Genomic DNA, 18,274 nt, shown 5'->3' with positions numbered 1-18,274 from the left:
GCCTGTTTAGAAATGAAAAAAAACCTTGGAAATAATATTCTTCTTTGTTAATAGAAAAACTAAAATTAATAGCTAATTTAATTTTAATGTCATTAAATTTCAGTTTTGGTGTGACACTATACGGTAAGCACTGGACTGCTAACCTAAAGGTTAGTCACTGTGAGTCACACTTAACAAGAATCTTTACAAAGTCAGAGTACTAAAACTATCCTCTAGTTACAAATCTGTAACTTTGAAAGATAATATGCAAGGAAATATGAAAATGATACAACTCTTAGGCTACTGAACATCGGTTATTCCAAAACCAAACCCACTGCACCATCCAATCAATTTCAATTCTCAGCAACACTATTGGGCAGAGTAGAACTGTTCCATAGGATTACTAAGGTTATAAATTTTTACAGACGCAGACAACACAACAGCTGATTCAAACCACTAACCTTTCACTTAGCAGTCTAATGCTTAACCCACTGTACCACCAAGGCTTCTTTCTTAGTTATTAATCTGCTATACTCATTGCTATTGAGTTGATAACGACTCGTTGTTGTTAAGAGCCGTTGAGTCAGTTTTAACTCATAATGACCCTGTGTAGGGTTTCTGAAAAGCAACTGGTGGATGTGAACCACTGGCATTGCTTATCCTACAACACCACACTGCTCCTTAGGGTTCCTAAGAATTTGAAAATCTTTATGGGAGCAGACAATCTCATCTTTCTCCCTTGGAATGCAACTTGTGGTTAGCAGCAGAATGCTTAACCCACTACACCACTAGTGTTCCTCTTATAGCTATTGTTGGTGTTACTAAGTGCCATCGAGTCAGTTCCAACCCATAGCGACCCTGTATAGGGTTTCTGAGGAGCAACTGGTGAGCTTGAACCACCAACGTTACAGGTCAAATGGCTTTGCAGTCTGGCGCATTAACCCACAGTGCCACTACCAAGACATAGCTATAAAGCAGCTCAAATGCTGAAAAAAAAAAAGACCTAAATAATTCTAATACTATTGGAGTCCTGGTGTGACACTGTAGGTTCATGAGCTGGACTGTAAAGTTGGTTTGAAGTGTAAAGCTGGTGTGGTTCAAGCTCACCAGCCGCTCCTCAGAAACACTATACAGGGTCGCTATGGGTTGGAATGGACTCAACGGCACCTAATAACAACAATACAAATTGGTAAGCAGCATATTCAGTTCCAAATATAATAGTCAATAGTGATTTTAAATTGCCAAATTGCACATGCAAAAGTCAAAATAAGAAACAAAGGCCCAGTGGCTACTCAGAGACTGTCTGGTAAGCACAAACAAACAAACCCTAAAACAGATTATGTTCTCCAAACAAATTGGCTTGTGTTTTTTAAAAATGTTTAACACAGCTTGTTGTCGTTATAAAATAGAGGCAGAGAACTGAAGCCCCAAAATTTCTTTCCAGCTGTCACCTTTCTAGGTCTATACAGACAAACCTCATTTTATTATACTTCACTTGGTTTTGCTTTGCAGACACTGTGATTTTACAAACTGAAAGTCTGTAACAAACCTGCAAGTATACTGGCAGTTTTTTCTATAGCGTGTGCTCAGTTCATGTCATTGTGCAACATTTTGGTAATTCTCATATTTAAAAAATTTTTTCATAATACTACTGCACACTTAATAGACAATATATCCATAATTTTGATATGCACTAGAAGGTTTATGTGACTTGCTTATTGCAATACTTGCTTCATTGTAGTGGTCTAGAACTGAACCCACAGAACCTCTGAAAAAAGCATCAGGCTCTGAAGTTACTAGAGGTAGTCCTAAACTTGCTATAGAGTTCCATTCTGATGATGACTTACTTGTAAGTCAGTTCTAATGTAACTCAAATCTCTGTTGTTGTTGGGTTTTTTTTCAGTTTTCATTATTATTTCCTTTTATTATCAGTAATAATAATCTGATCTTCATTGTCTTTGGGGGTTAGAAACATTATATCTGAGAATGATGACATCAGCAAATTATACCCTGCAGCATTGTATGTAGTATATATTACTAACAAGACATTACCTTTTCCTGCTGGGATCTCACCACTACCAAGGAAGAAGATCCAGGAGTGGAGCATATCCTTTGGACCCTAATGTCCCTGTGCATTGAAGGTCCTCAACCAAGGAACAAAAAGCTGTGACACCAGAGGCATAGCAGAGGAGTGGCAGAGGGGCAGCAGCAGCAGAAACAAGAGCCAGAAAATGAGGCAGAGTCCTGGACTTCCTGGCTATTAGAGAAAAGTAAAGCTGAGTGCCTCCGGGCAAGAGAATCACTTGTGGAATAAGATACCTCCAGGCACTAATTGGGTAACTAAATTTGCTGATCCACTGAGCTAGAGCTGATCACCTTCAGGCTGAGGCTTATAGGAAGTGGTGGTGGTGGCTATGTGCTGTGGAGTGGGTTCTGACTCTGCAAAGGTTTTCTAAGGCTGTAAATCTTTACGGGAGCAGAAAGCCTCATCTTTCTCCTGTGGATCTGCTGGTAGTTTCGAACTGCTGACCTTGAGGTTAGCAGCCCCACTTCTAACCACTAAGTAGAGCTTTAATCAGCATTTATTAGCAGCATTATTTTTTTTTAAGTTTTATTGTGAATTATGTGTTAGTTTACATGGAAGAACATTATCTTTACATTCATCCTATTGTACTTAGTTTCATTTCAAAGATTACAATTCTCTATCAGCAGCATATGAAAGAGCTTTGTAACAATGCTAGGACAAGGGACTGAGGGTCAGAGAGATGCCGACCTCTAAGCACAGAAAGAAGCTGTTCTTACAAAAACATGGATTCTGAACATTTTCTGATCCTGCATTGTAACCTGTTAAGTTCCCTAATAACCACCATTGACAGTGAGTATGTGAGTTCTGTGTGGTCACTGCAATGAATTACCGAAGCAGGTAAATAGAAGGCTGTGGGAGTGATGGTTGGTGTTCTCTATCCAGTGTGGTTCTCAGTAATTGGAATGCACTGTAAGTCAAGGACTACCTTTGTGTATAAAAACATACGTGTGTGTGTGTGTGTGTGTGTGTGTGTGTATATATATATATTTTTTTTTTTTTCTGAAACGAATCTTTCACTAATTAGCACTCTTTCTAGAAATATAGGAAAATACAGAGAAAAAAATAATATGTTTTCTAATCTTGTGAAATGACACAGGAAAATATACTACCTAAAATAATACATGTTAAAAATAAGTTACAATGCATTTAAAAGACACGAGTTTTAGGTGGCTTTAGACCTGATGGAATTTTTTGAAAATTCTACTTCTATTTTAGAAACAGAATATTTAAAAATTCTATTTCTAAATGATAAAAAATTCCAACTTACTCTTAATGAATTCATTTCTCAAGAAGACTCTATTTTCATTATCAAAACTAAATAACCTATGTGTCATCACCCAGGTTGTTCATATACTTTTACTTCTCATCAGTTAGATTTAGTCTCATCAGTTCATAGACTTTTACTTTTCGGTTAAAAGGTAACAAAAAATAATAGATGAATATAAACCTCATATTTACAACGTGATCATTTTTCACAGTATTCTAAAAAGTGTTTTATTTCAATTATTCTCCCAGGAATTAAAAAAAGAGAGAGAGACAGAAAGTAACTTGCATATATTAACAATTTATCATTCAGGAACACTTGTGAATTCTGAAAACAAACAAAAAAATATTTAAAACTCTCAGTCCCAAAGGAAATAGATATCATGTTATTTGTAACTATAATGAATAAAAATAACCCACAGTTCACAAAAATATTTTTACTTTAAATTGTTATGTTGTTGTTGTTGTCAATGAGTCAGTTCCAAATCATAGCAACCCTGTATAGGGTTTCTGATGTTTTAAGTCTTCACAGGAGCAGAAAGTGGTTTTAAAAATTTGTGAAAAATTCTATTCTCTTTCTATTCCATTCTTGCACTAACTTTATGAAGCATACCCTCTATTTGAACTGTGATTTTTTTCTCCTCTGAATTAGTCAAATAGGTAGTGACATAGGTAGTACAGTTCAGTGAGAAGAAACTGGACTTTGAGGTCTAATGAACATGAGAGTTCATGCTCACTTTCTTCTTGTGAATTCTGTGATTTGGGGCCAGTCCCTTACCTGGCTGAGGCTCAGCTTCTTCATTTCTCAAATACGTACAATAGTCATTGTGTAATGGGTCATTTTTATTGCAAAGATGAAAGATGCTAAGACAATGTTTAGTATTATACCTGGTACACTTTAAACACACTATAAGCGTATTGTTGTTGTTGATTTGAGTCCAATTCCTGGTGAGTAAAATTGTGTTTCAAATGGTTTCCAATGGCTAATATTCAGAAGCAGCCTTCCAGTCTTTTCTTTTGAGGCCCTTTGGGTCGACCTAAACTCCCAACTTTTCAGTTGGCAGCATGTTAACCATGGATATCCCATAAATGCTAGTTATTATTATAAAACCTTGTCCAATAGAGGAAATTAAGGTTCTGAGATGATATATTATTTGCCCAGGTTCACAAATACAGCAATTGGGAAAGAATGGATGGGTAAAGTACCCAAGTCTTTTATTTCCAGATTCATCATTCCTTCTACTATGAAATACTACTCTTAGACTGTACAATAAAATATAAAATTTAAATGACAGTGATTTTCTCTATTATAACTTCCTAGAGTCCTGGTGTGGCACCATAGGATGAGCACTGGACCAAAAAGTTGGTGTGAACCGCAAGGTTGGCAGTTCAAACTTACCAGCTGCTTCCTGAAACCCTATAAATGATAGCTATGAATTGGAACCAACTTGCAGGCACTTAACAACAACAACAAAGGAATTACATTAGATAGGTAAAGAAGCTGCTCAAAATGGAAACCTTAAGAAGAGAGAATAACTAATGAAAATCACCAACAACAATCTAGGATTACTACTAGACAGACAAACAGAAACTCACCAAGAATTCATTGCTTAAGATGATGGGAAAACATGTGTACAAGTTAGGTTCTACGGTGGTTGTGTGCCTCTGAGTCAGTCCTAATTCACAGTAGGGTTTCCAAGGCTGTGAATCTTTATAGACACAGGAAACCTCATCTTTCTCCCACAAAAAGGCTGGTGGATTTGAACTTCTGACCTATGGTTAGCAGCCCAATGTGTAACCTACTATACCACCAGTACTCCTTCAATTTAGGTATATTCCTGCTAAAAATATTTTTAAAGATATATTGTCTCTTCAAATTTTGTTCCTTTTTAAGATTCGTTTCATATTTCAACAAAATTTATAAGACAAGCAAGTTATTCTTTGGCAATGTTTTAAAAAATAAGACTATTTTTCTTCTTAAAAATGAATTTGAATGCCAAAAAAATCCCTAAGTGTCCTTTTAAAATAAATGCATTATGGGAATAATCAGCATTTATTAAGGGAATTCTTAAAATTGCTCTTGTCAATTAAACAACTTTTTCTCACATTCAAGGTCAAAATTTCTTGGTTTCTTATTTGTGCAGACTTTCTCTTCAAATGTATATTTAAATTACAGTAACTTACATTTATGTATTTATTTTAAAAAATGTAAATGATCTATATTCTTTAGCAACCCCAAAAAATGCTACTAAAAACTGGTGATCACCTACTAATTCTTAAGATTTCTTTGATACCTAAATCTTTTTTTTTTTTTTTTAAAGCAATAGAAATAAATAAATGAAAGACTGATCTGATTAAACAGAACTAATGAAGAAATAATTAATGGAGAGGAAACAAGCATATTTACATTAAGTTGATCTAAAAATCTTTTTCCTTTTAAAAGTTTAGATAATTTGCTGTGGATATAAGAACTGTTTTTGTTAGAAATGGAGAAAAGTTATAGAAAATAAACATGCTCTTCACTGTTTAGTATTTTGAGACAAACATTTGTGTTTGTCCAATTGCATCCTTTTTGATTACTTTTTAACTTCCATGGCTATTTTTCCCTTTACAGATTTCCTAATAATATCATCTTCCTTTGAAGTTTAAAGTTGATATTCTAAAGAGTCTCCTGAAAGAAATCAGGTCTAACAATGACTTTCTTAATAGTCCTTCCGGGATTCACAGGACAAAAAAAGAGTTTTTGAAAATTTGCATGCATTCACAGCATCTTTTCACACAGTTCTAGATTCAAATGTGAATTGAGCTTTTTTATGTCCAGGAACCCTGGACTGCATTTTTTAACCAGGGCCACAAAAATTATGAAACTCCACTATACTCAATTCATTTAATCCTAATCATGGGTATTCACAACAAAAAGAGTGTACATGTTGCCACTGCAATGATGTGTAATGGAGAGGCATTTCTTGATTATTTCTGCTTAAAGATACAATGTTTTCTTCTTTAGTCTTTGTGAATGTTGATTTCTCCTATAGTGATCTTTCTGGAGACTGTTTATGTAAAAAATCTTCAACTGAAGAAACAGAAATTTTGTTGTTATCTAATCAGTGTAGAGAAGGTTTGAGTCCTATTCTCGTTTACTATCTGAATGACATCTTATTAAAGAAGATTTTTTATCATATAAAGCAATATTTTATAGTTATTAGGAGCGATTGATTTATAGCCAGGCAGATACATGTTGTGTTCAGACTCTGGCCACTGCTAGCTTGCTTGACTCATAGCAATTCATTGGGATGAATATCCCATGAAAATGGGATGTCAAAGGGTGTTGTGAGGATTGTTGTTTGTTGTTAGTTGCTGTAGTTCCAACTCATGGCAACCCAATGTGAGCATAGTAGAACTGCTTTTCAAGACTGTGATCTTTCAGAAGTCAGGACTGTCTTCCAAGGCACCTCTATGTGGGTTCAAATGACCAACCATTCAACTACTAGTCAAGGCACTTAAGCATTTGTGCCATCCAGAGACTTTTCGTTGGTTAGGATTAAATGAGATAATATTGGCAGAGCCCATAGGAGAGTTTCTGCTACATACTGATATTCAATAAATAAGACAAATATTACTATTATTATTACAATGAGAGAAGTGACAAAGTTACAACAGTTTGCTTCTTTGAGAACAATTTTAATAGCCTCCCTTCTCACTAATGTAGCCTAGATGACAAATGTTTGGAGCTGACTTTTACCAACTAATTTAACACTATATCTCTTCTTTTAGTAGTAGACTCTTCAAATACTCATGGATTTTGCTTTATTATCTTCTGAGAAATTTTTACATATATCTAACATAAAAATTTAAATTTTACAATAGTTACAAAATGACATTTGATGGCCAGGCTTTATTTTTAATGTATTTTCTTACTGTGCCCACTGAAATTAATACATATTGGGCTCAGTTTTCTTTTTGAATAAGTACTGGCTCCCTCAAATTAAGATAAAATTATTTTCATTTTATGAAAGAACAACAAAAAAGTTAGCATTAAGTTATCCTGAAAGTGCACAAGTTTCTAAAACAGATGCTAACTGGTGATGTGATTTAGAAACTCTGCTATTCTTTTTTAAAGAATAAGACTTAAAAAAACAAAAAAAAGAGTACTGAGATATTTTAGAGCCCATCCTACCAGGAAAACCACCTGCTTCTATTTCAGAGGCATCTGGACCATGGTTAAGAATTTAACTATACAAAAGGATCATAGTTCTACCCCATTACTGTCAGAGAATGTCATCTTCAATTCTATATAAGCTACTAGCCCCACGGGTCATAAAGATAATGAGACAGCATTTATGTAAATACTGAATGGATGCCTCAAGCAATTTGTCCATGAGCTGACAATATTTTGCTTGTCTGAGTTGAAAAGTAAGAAAGGCTTATTTTAACACAAAAGTTCCATTAAAGCTAAATTTTTACCCATGAGCCGAGGAAGGCAAGAAGGAGCTGAATGTGGAATCATTCAGCTCACTTGCTGAGTCAAGTAAACTAACTTTTTTCCTCAAGCTAAATGCTTTCAATAAAATGTTGTGCTTACATCAGAAAAAGGTCCACAACTGCTAATTAATTATTCCCTTGTTTTCTTTTTTTTAAGTTCAAGTATAAATCTATTTAAGAATAAAATTAGTTCAAGAAATGTATTACTCTAGCTTATCATTTGGTCTTTTCATGTTTTATTTCTCAATTCTAGCAACTGTTTGCTCACCTACACTCAAATCTATTTTTCTCAAGTCAAACCTAGAAAACAAAAATCACTGTTATAATAATAAATCAAAGATGAGCATACCAGGATATAGAGTGCAGGGATTTTGTTTGCTTAGCTTACCCACAGTAAGTACTTAGCACATACTGGCAGAATAAAGGAATAGCACATTTCCAGGGCTCCAGCATAAGCCTCTGTCAGACGGAACTATTAACAATATATTAAATACTCAGGTGCAAAGTATTAGTTCTTAGGTCATTAGTTGCCTACATAATTACAGAATTCACCTTTATGACATTTATACCACTGTCTGGAGATTTACATTTTAAATGAATTAATTATATTGAATAAAAGTGAGATATCAACTGATGTTTCTCACACACATGGCTCTACCCAATGCTGTAAGTAAGCTCTTGTCAAAGTGGAATGGAAAGATGAAGTCTTTCCTGAAGCTGCAAAGCAAAAGAGGTAAAGATTTCCAGAGGCTATTATAGTCATTCCAAAATGAAGAAGTAGTAGTGTTATTCCAATCTTCCTTTAGGGACTGTATTATAATCTGTTATTTCAAACATAACCTCAGTTCTCAAGTGCATACTTAGTAATGGCCTTAAGCACTAGTTTTCTGAACTTCTGGTGTTGCACTGTAGGATAAGCATAGGACTGCAAGGTTCATTTAAACCACAAAGTTGGCATTTCAAACTCACCAGTCACTCTTCGGAAACCCTATACTAGTTTACTATGAGTTGTAATAGACTCAACAGCAATTTAGCAAGAAACACTTGTCAAGAGAAAAAAACAGAGAATACCTGTGTTATTAATATTAAGAGATTATTATTAGAAAACAAAAAACAAAACCCTGACAATCCATCATAATGCCTGGGATAACATATCAGATAAAATAAACACCATAGCTCTGAGATGAAAATGTATCTAATGTCATTATATATTTAGGAGGAAATAATTAGTTGTTTACTAAGTATATTAAATCACAGAAAAGTTCCAAATATTATTAAGAAAATAATTATGTGGTAAATAATCTTTACCTCCACAAAAGCCACCTGAAGTAATCTCTTCTTCAAATGCATCCGAGAAACCCTTTCCTGAATTTAGCTTTGCCAGGCGACCATCAATGAACTGAAATTGAAAAAAGTCAAACATGTTAATTTTTCACTTCCTTCACAAAATTACACTGTGACTTATATAAACAATATTAATACCAAACTCATATAAGTACAAATGACACATACTTATGTGTGTATAATACAGTAGTCCTCCCCTTATCCTCAAGACATAAATTCCAAGACACCTAGTGGGTGTCTGAAATCGTGGACAGTACCAAAACCTATATGCTATGTTTTATACTGTACATATACATTTATGAGAAAGCCTACATTATGAATTAGACACAGTAAGAGATTAACAAAAATATTTCACACAGTTATACAAGATTCCACTCCTTAATAGTGGGATATTAGCTTTACACTAAACCCCAGAAGTGGAAAGTATAGGTGAGCATTATACATCCCCTGGTCAGAAAAGGGCCAATAAAGATTGTACTGGGAAAGCTATCGAAAACAATTGGATTTTTTTTTTTTCCAAATGCAGACACTCTGAAGAGTACCTGCACCATCCTTACCCCACTCCAAACAAACAGTATATCAGGATTTTGAGATGTGAATACTATGTTTCAAAAAAGAGTGTTAGGTGATGATTTTATGTCTATTATAATACTTGTTTTACTAATAACTAGCACTTGGTTAATTTTTATATTATTGAGGTATTGTTTCTGCTCATCTATGGATTTATACCATATGTTCTGATGCCTCAAAGCTAGTAACATAATGTTAACCTCTTTGCTACATAAAACAAATGGCTACTTTAAAAATAAAATGGCATAAAATGCATACAAAGTCTGGCTTACACACATTTCCAACACAGCATTATAAATCAAGCTAAAGGGATCTAATTTGATGGACTAAGTATCATTCTGGAAAAAATAAGGTGAAAGCAAAATGATTAATTTGAAGTAGTACATTACTGACAAATAGAACAAACTAAGACGTTCTTTTAAAGGACTTAATTTGTTTTAAAAGATTAAGACTACAAGGTTTTCAATTTTGTGTTTATTGGAAATAATCCATTTATTTTCATTTGAGTGGAACAGTTCAAGTCTTAGGAGAGATAAATTCAAAAACTATTTACTGATTATGCATTTTTTAGCATGAGTAACTACTTTGTATAACTAAACTAGTGATTTAAGCCAATATGAATTAATCACTTGGTAAAGTGCCTTATGTTATCATTGACTTTGCAAACAGTTCTGTCAGTGACAACCACACACTTGTCAACTTGCACACTGAATAAAAGTGTTTGTTCTTAAAATAAAAGATTGATTTCACTGCATATGAACACTTAATTATAATACATGCATACAAATACAGATACAGCTATAAACTGAAAAGTGGAATTAATAAAGAAGAATGATGAAGAGAGCAGTTCCCTAAACTCCTATTTCTACTTCTGATTAAATAACAGCTTTTAATCCTAAATGGAACTGGTTCATGGTCAGCCCACACTAACAACTTTGGAGCATTTCATAGGAAGTAAAAGAGATAAGGGCAATTTTAGCTACTACTACGTAGAAATAATGTTGAACTAAAAGACATTATCTCTGATTTAAAAGCAATGGCTCTATTCTGTTCTGTAACATCCCTTGATTAACGGTTACCCTTCTCATTTCAGAAACATGTATTTTTAGGTAATTGAAAGACTTAAAAGTTTTTGTTTTCAACATCAGCATCAGAATTAGTTTGAGATTACAAGTATTAACAAGTAGCTCTGCTATAACAATGAAAGCTGTAATATAAACTTAGATTACAAATATATTTTTTAGGAAATTTAAGACATTAAGATTGCTGCTTTTCAAATAAACCTTAATATTTGGTTTTTGACAAAAGTAAAAATTAAGACTCTAGAATTAAAATTCTAAAGATCATGCTAAAACATAAACAACACACTTGGAAATCCTATAAAAATTAATATAAATAAATCCATAGAATGGATTCCATAATTTTAACATGTAAACAGATAAAACTGATTTAAATAAGATTATACTTAAGTCTCTACATAAGTGATATTGTTCCACCTAAATCATCAACAACTTCAAGAAGAATCTGATGTTTTTAAACCTTAAGACATAATAAAGTAGCATGGCAGGATACAAGATAAATGTTTTAAAGTAGCAAAATTGCTCACTGCTATTCTAGTGATATTGATATCATTTAGGTTTTTTAAAGCATTTTTACCCTCAAGTAACCACCTTAATTGAAACTAAATCAATACAAAGAAATTATCTATTCTTTTAAATGAATTTCAGTATATTATTAATTGAAAATGAACATTCATTGAAATTTTATTTTAAAAATCTAATTAAATTGATTTTATTATTAAAGGAATATTTTGAATCTGTAATATAACATAAAGAATAGTCTTGGGGGTGAGCCTCATTCCAAAAAAAAAGTAAAGAATATATTCTGACCAGATTCAGAGAACACATATGAGTATCATGGTCAGCAGATTAGTAAAAATGGACCTTTCTCCTAAAAGATCAATTGTATAATTTTTATAGTTCTTTAGTTCTTCACCAACTGGTGCATTTTTGGCATTGAATCTAAAACATCAAAAAACAATAGTTCCCATTAAGGGCACTATAAGTGTGGTGCCATAGGATAAGCACTTGGCCTCAAGGTTGGTTTGAACTGAAAGGCTGGCAGTTCAAACTCATCAGCTGCTCTTCAGACGCCATATACAGGGTCACTATGAGTCAGAACTGATTCAATGGCACTTAACAACACTACTAATTTCATTATAACTTAACAGTCTACACATAGATGAGGAGGTGCCAAAAAGTTCATGGAAAAATTCCATAATCTTTCAATTCCATTTTTACATGAACTTTTGAAATTCCCTTGTATGTAATAAAAACATTAAATTCCCATGCATCTAAACTCTGAGGGTGGCAATAAATGGACTTCAGGGAGTGCTGGTGTGGCACTGTAGGATGAACGAACATAGGACTGCTAACCATAAGGTTGGTGGTTCAAACTCACCAAATCAACTGTAGGACAAGCAATGGACCAAGGACTTTGTGGTTGAGGGAGGAAATCATTCTTTGCCAAGCTAAGGAAGAAGCAAGATGGAGTGCTATATGTCATGCTGTTAATATACTAGTCAATTACTGAACCAAAGCAACTGAGGCATTGGAGACACATAATAAACAAATCTACACACCTTAATTCCTTCTTTAGCCTGGAGGAAAAATTATCATAGATCAAAATTTTATTTCATTTAAGACTCTTCTTGGACATAAACTGACCAATCTAATAAAATTAAAGTCTTGAGGACAAAAAATTAGATCTTTTTCATAAAGTCTATAGTAATTTAAAGAAAAAAATTTCTATAAAAATGTGTGAATTTCTGATGGATCTTCAAAATTTGCATTTCTACCAAAGTACAGCAATGGTTAAGAGTGGGAGGAGGGAGGGAAAGAATGGGAAGTCAGTGTTCAGGCAGCACTGAGTATTCATCAATGGTAATAGAAAGTTTGGCACCGGATATGGGTAAATAGTTACACAACATGATTAACATAGTCAAGGTCAGTGAACTGTACAAGTAAAACAGTGGTGACTTATACCTCATCTCACCCACACACCCCCAAAGCCTTCCAATATAATGCTCTGGGCTAAAAGAAAATAAGTAGTCAGATTTAAATTTTTCTCCTTAAAAATGCTCGGTAAAATGTGACAGGATAGAGAAAAACATGCTAAAGTGTTACAGTAAATTAAATCAACAGTTATTTATAGATTCCTGCTAATGTAAGGCATTCAGTTAGCTGGTATATATAAATACAAACTGCTATGGTACTTAAGTGGGAATGAGGTAGGTCAGTTTATAGCTCAAACTAAGAGGATTAAGTATGTGAAGGAACAGAAATAAATTGTTTTTACACCATTTGAAAGATTAAATAACCAGATGACTGTGGGCTCGAATATATTAAATTAGAATACTGTGATAAAATGAACAGGGAAACACTTTGAAGAATATAAAGAGTCCATTCAGTGCAACTTATTATTAGACTGTAACACTTAAAATAACAGTAATGGAACAATAATACTACCCTCAAAGATAGATCAACTAACAGATAATATTTTGCTAAAGAATTTAGGTGTTGAACTTTATGATCATCAGACCAAAGTATCCACCAATTCATCACTCAATAGATATTTAACCAAATGCTTACTATATGTCAGGTACTTTTCTGGATGCTTGAAATAAATCAATGAATGAAACAGAAACAAAAACCCAAACCTCATAGTACAAAACAATCTAGTGGATATGGTAATACATTATGTAACGTGTTAGAAAGTAACCACTAAAAAAAAAAGGGGGGGGGGGTCATGGAGGCAGTGTTTGATGTCCTCTGACTTCACAAAGAAGAAGGAAGAGATTCACCATCAGCACAAGATTAATTCCTATGAGGTAGACAGGTCAGACATGTCTCCACCCTCCAACCTTATTTACCAGTTCTGACACCAGACATCCCTCCAAGGGCATGCTCTACTTCTCTGCTAGATTCGATAATTCAGTGTAATGACCACACAGAACTAAGACAATGCTCATGATTATGCGGCTCATTAGAAGAGTTAACAGGTTATATAATCAGTATCAGAAATATTCAGGATATTTCTTTGGTAAGGACACCCTGTTTCCAGCCATTCCTGCAGGCAGGCCTCTCTCACCCACAGCCCCCTTGGCCTGGGCCCTGCACTACTCAGGCAAAGTTATGAAACTTTAGCACTGCCAATAAATGCTCAAAGGGCACACTAATCCACCACAAACTCTCAGCTCTAGCTTTGTGGATAAACAAATCTATCCCTCTCTGGCTATTAAGTGCCAGGAGGCACCCAACTCTTTAAGAGTTATTCAGTTTTACTTGCTCCACGGTCTGAGAAGCTTACCACTCTGTCTTATGTTCTGGCTCTTGGGTCTGCTACTGCCACTTCTCTGTCATTTCTCTGATGTCACAGCTCTGTCTCCTGTATCAAGAAGGTTCAGTGTACAGAGATCTTGGAATCCAAATGACACACTCCACTCCTAGTGCTTCTTTCTAGATGATAGTGAGATTCCACTTCCTGCTTCTGACATGGCTTTTTTGATACCCAGCAAGATGGCAAAACTGATCGATACCCATGTTAGAGTTCCAAGTTTTTATAATAATTAATTTTGTTAACGAGCTTTCACAGCTGAATCATATACTCCTATCAGCACCTCCTTCTCTTACCTGGTCCCATCAGGAAAAACTGCAATACACTCAATCTGCATGATCCCACCCAGCTATATCATTGGAATTACAAAGAAGAACATTTTAAGTAATTCACTGTACCACAGTGATGCACATTAGAAGACAAAACAAACTGCCTATTAGAGAGTGGAGACTGCTGGGCGAGAAATTTTCCTTTTAAATAGTGTGGTCAGGGTAGGCCTCAAGAAGATGATATTTGAGCCAAGACAAAAACAGTAAGTGAATAAGTGAGGTGGTTTTATGGGATAAGAGAACTCTAGGCAGAAGGAATAGTCATCAGTAAAGGCACTAAAGCAGGAGAAGGCATGCACTTGGGAGGCTTGTATGCAGTTCTAAATGGCAGGAAGAAAAACATCCCACCATAATGACTACTCTTACTTTAAACTCACAACCTACAACCTCGAAAGGGCTTTAAATTATGCCAAGCAATTCTACTACTTTTTCCTGAGTCCACTGGTTTCTGTTATTTACAGCATAATTTCCTATCTTCTCTCATCTTAAATAGCCACCTATTCTCTCTCAGCTGATGAATAAGTTTCCTAATCTCAATGGACACAAAACAAAACAAAAACTGAATCAAAAGAGAAATTCTATAAGCTCTTTGTTGTTGTTAGGTGCCATCGAGTCGGTACCAACTCATAGCGACCCTATGCACAACAGAATGAAACACTGCCGGTCCTGGGCTCTTAGCACCACATTTTCCACCTTCTCCATCTATATTCACATACTCTGCCTTCTCTCCTGTTGGACATGAATTGTCTGTGCTTTGAGCAGAGATTGACTCTTCCAGAAAAGACACATCTTTTCTCTCCTACATACAGTTTTATTTACCACATTTCCCCAGAAGTGTTCTTACATGTGTTATTTCTTCTCTGGACCCCATTTACTTCTCTTGCTATGCACATTTCCCTGTTTTTGTTTTTTTTCTCTCTCTCTCTCTCTCTCTTTTAACAGTGAAATTCCTCAAAAGAGTGGTCAATATTTTTTGTCTGCATACCCTCTTCTCCCATGTTTCAACCAAGACTTCTTCACCGACATCAGCAAATTTGTTCTTGCTCACACCATTTATCTCCATATTATTAAATCCAGCAGGCAAGTTTTCATTTTGATGAATCTTTCCCATGCATTTGACACTGTTGATCCCTTCCTCTTTGGTACTCTTTCTGCACTTGGCTGATAAGATAATGTATGCTCCCGGTTTCTCTTCTGTCTCACTGGTCACTCATTCTTTACTCATTCCTCTGTTACTGTCCCTCGACACTCAATGTTCATTTTTAAGTCCCTATGTCTCTGTTATTTCTATATATACTCACTCCTTTGGTAAATTGATAACCTGGTCTCCTACCTAAGGCTTTAAATATTACTATTATGTGGATGACTCTCAAAAGCATATTCTCAATCCAGTTTTCTTTTCTGCTTCATTAGTTTGCCTACTCCTATTTCCACTGGGTGTCTAATAAGCATCTAAATTTAACATGTCTAAAAATGAATTTTTATTCTTTTCAACAAAATCTCCTCATCCTGCTTTCTTCCTCAAGTCAATTAAAATGCAACTATATCCTTCCAGTTTCTCACATGAGAAATCACATGATCATCTTTGATGTCTCTTTCTCTCCAACTGCATTATTTATTTATTTGTTAAATTTATTGTCTGTCTCCCTCCCAGTATGTAAAAGCTTCAGAAGTTAGGGACCCTATTCTACTTTGTTCTCTGATGTATTACCGAACATTGTCTTCTACATAGTAGTGGTGGTGGTACTGTGCTGTAGAGCTGGTTCCTACTCACAGCAACCCTGTATATGGGTTTCAGAGGCTGTCAATCTTTATGGGAACAGAAAGCCTCATCTTTCTCTCACGAAGCAGCTAGTAGTTTCAAACTGTTGACCTTGAAGTTAGCAGCCTGACTCATAACCCAGTATTCTACCAGGGCTCCGTAGTACATAGTAGATGCTCAAATTATTGAGTGAAGGAATGAATAAAGAATATGAATGTTTAGGAGGTTCTCTAAGTAACTCTAATGCAGGTGAGTTAGGACCACACTTTGAGAAATATCATTTAGAATATTGCTTGAAATTAGTTAATACATGATCCTGAAAAAATGTATTCATTGTCCTGATAAACCATCTCCCTTTTGCATCCTTCACTTCTGCCATAAAACCTTCACTTCTTCCCTATGTAATTTTCACTTTTATAGTTTTCTCATGTTATGAAATATGTGCCTGATGTAATTACCATCTTCATCCATTCATATGTCAAATATTTCCTAATACTCCAAAATGTTGACTCTTTTGTACTGGTCTTGGATGTTTTGATCTTTGCTATAGATTAAAATCATAAAATAAGTAACCATCACTATCTTGCTTCCTTTTAAAAAGATTAATAGGAAAATGTAGATGTTTATAAAACTGTATTATTAATGTTAAAAGCTTTCTAAAACCTTCCAAAACCTCTATCTAACATAAAAGGGAAATATTTGGCTCCTTTGAGCCACTCCTTTTATCCAAGGTTCTTATTAAGTCAAGGTTATACAGTGTACTTAGGATCTCTCAGAATTTCCACAACACTATTAAGTGACTCAGATTTAAGATCACACAGCATTCAGTTAAAAAAACAATAATACCTGATTCGTATAATCTTTGTATTATCTCTAAATGCATTTCATAACATTCAATTTAATTATCCCTCCATCCACTAAAATTTAGAAAACATTTCCTTGCATATTTATTATAATAAGGAGTCAGTCATAAGTTTTTATTTCACTTCTTTATTTAATAAGTATTGAGTAGTGCAAATCAGAAATTCTAAAGAAATTTATAGATGATTACAAGGTCAAGAATCCAGAAAAGAGACACCTAAGATGAATCATAAAGAATGAATGAATCTTAAAGATGGATAATTGAATATGAGGAAATGGTAATCAAAGAAAATCAGACAAGAAGAAAAAAAGCAATATATGTATTTTTCCATTAATTTATTCCTAGAAGGACAGTAAATCTTAATGGCTCCCTGGGTTCAACTCCAGACTCTACCTCAAACTATTGTCTAATAGCTAAGGTAACTATTTAATCTCTGTAAATTTCATTTATAACCCATAAAGTAACTGTAATAAAATGCATAACCAATATGGCTGTTATAAAGATACATCTAGATTAGATAAACTATTCACACAGTTTTCAGTGAGTGTTATTTTATTCATTCAAAAATTACTTTTATTTATTCACTTACTGTTTACTATGCATCTATTATAATCCAGATGCAGATGAAAAAATGGCATGAAGCCATTTTTAGGAAACTAATAGCAAATAGTTCAGAATGGCAGGAATCAAAGTATTTGTAAAAGTACAGAAAAGATTAAAGACGTAGACTACAAGACAGATTTGTGTATAGACTGCGGATTGTAATTTCATCTTACATATAAAGGAAAAGTGATTAGCTTTTTTAAAAAGATTTTCAAAACATTCCGAATGGATCATGGCTTTAAAGAGTAACTAAAAAGAACACATAAACAATCATCAATAGCAGACAGCAAAACCGAAGGGAATAAAATAGATACACAGGCAGTCACTGACATATGAGAAAATTCTGTTCTGATACCTATCTTTATACTGATTTTGTACAGTTGTTGTTGTTGTCAGGTACCATCGAGTTGGAACCGACTCATAGCGACCCCATGCACAGCAGAACGAAACAATGTCCGGTCCTGGGCCAACCTCACTACCACTGCCACACTGGACGCCACCAATGATGCCACCTAGATGATCCATCTCATTGGGGGTCTTCCTCTTTTTCTCTGACCCTCCACCTTACCCAGCATGACATCCTTCTCCAGCGACTGTTC

The 18,274-nt window shown here is 34.5% G+C and overlaps 1 protein-coding gene across 1 annotated transcript in view; it reads right to left on the bottom strand.

Annotated features, from left to right (window-relative positions):
- DENND1B (DENN/MADD domain containing 1B) overlaps nt 1–18,274 on the bottom strand; it is a 391,513-nt gene that overhangs the window by 44,466 nt on the left and 328,773 nt on the right. Inside the window, exon 16 of the mRNA XM_006834232.1 lies at nt 9,119–9,209. Within this exon, the coding sequence (XP_006834295.1) occupies nt 9,119–9,209 (91 nt within the window). The remainder of the gene's footprint in view (nt 1–9,118; nt 9,210–18,274) is intronic.

This window comes from Chrysochloris asiatica, unplaced genomic scaffold (genome assembly GCF_000296735.1).
Source record: "Chrysochloris asiatica unplaced genomic scaffold, ChrAsi1.0 scaffold00009, whole genome shotgun sequence".
In the NCBI taxonomy this organism is placed as follows: Eukaryota; Metazoa; Chordata; class Mammalia; order Afrosoricida; family Chrysochloridae; genus Chrysochloris; species Chrysochloris asiatica.
Note: the sequence above shows the minus strand (reverse complement) of the source record. Positions and strands in the feature narration are given on the sequence as shown.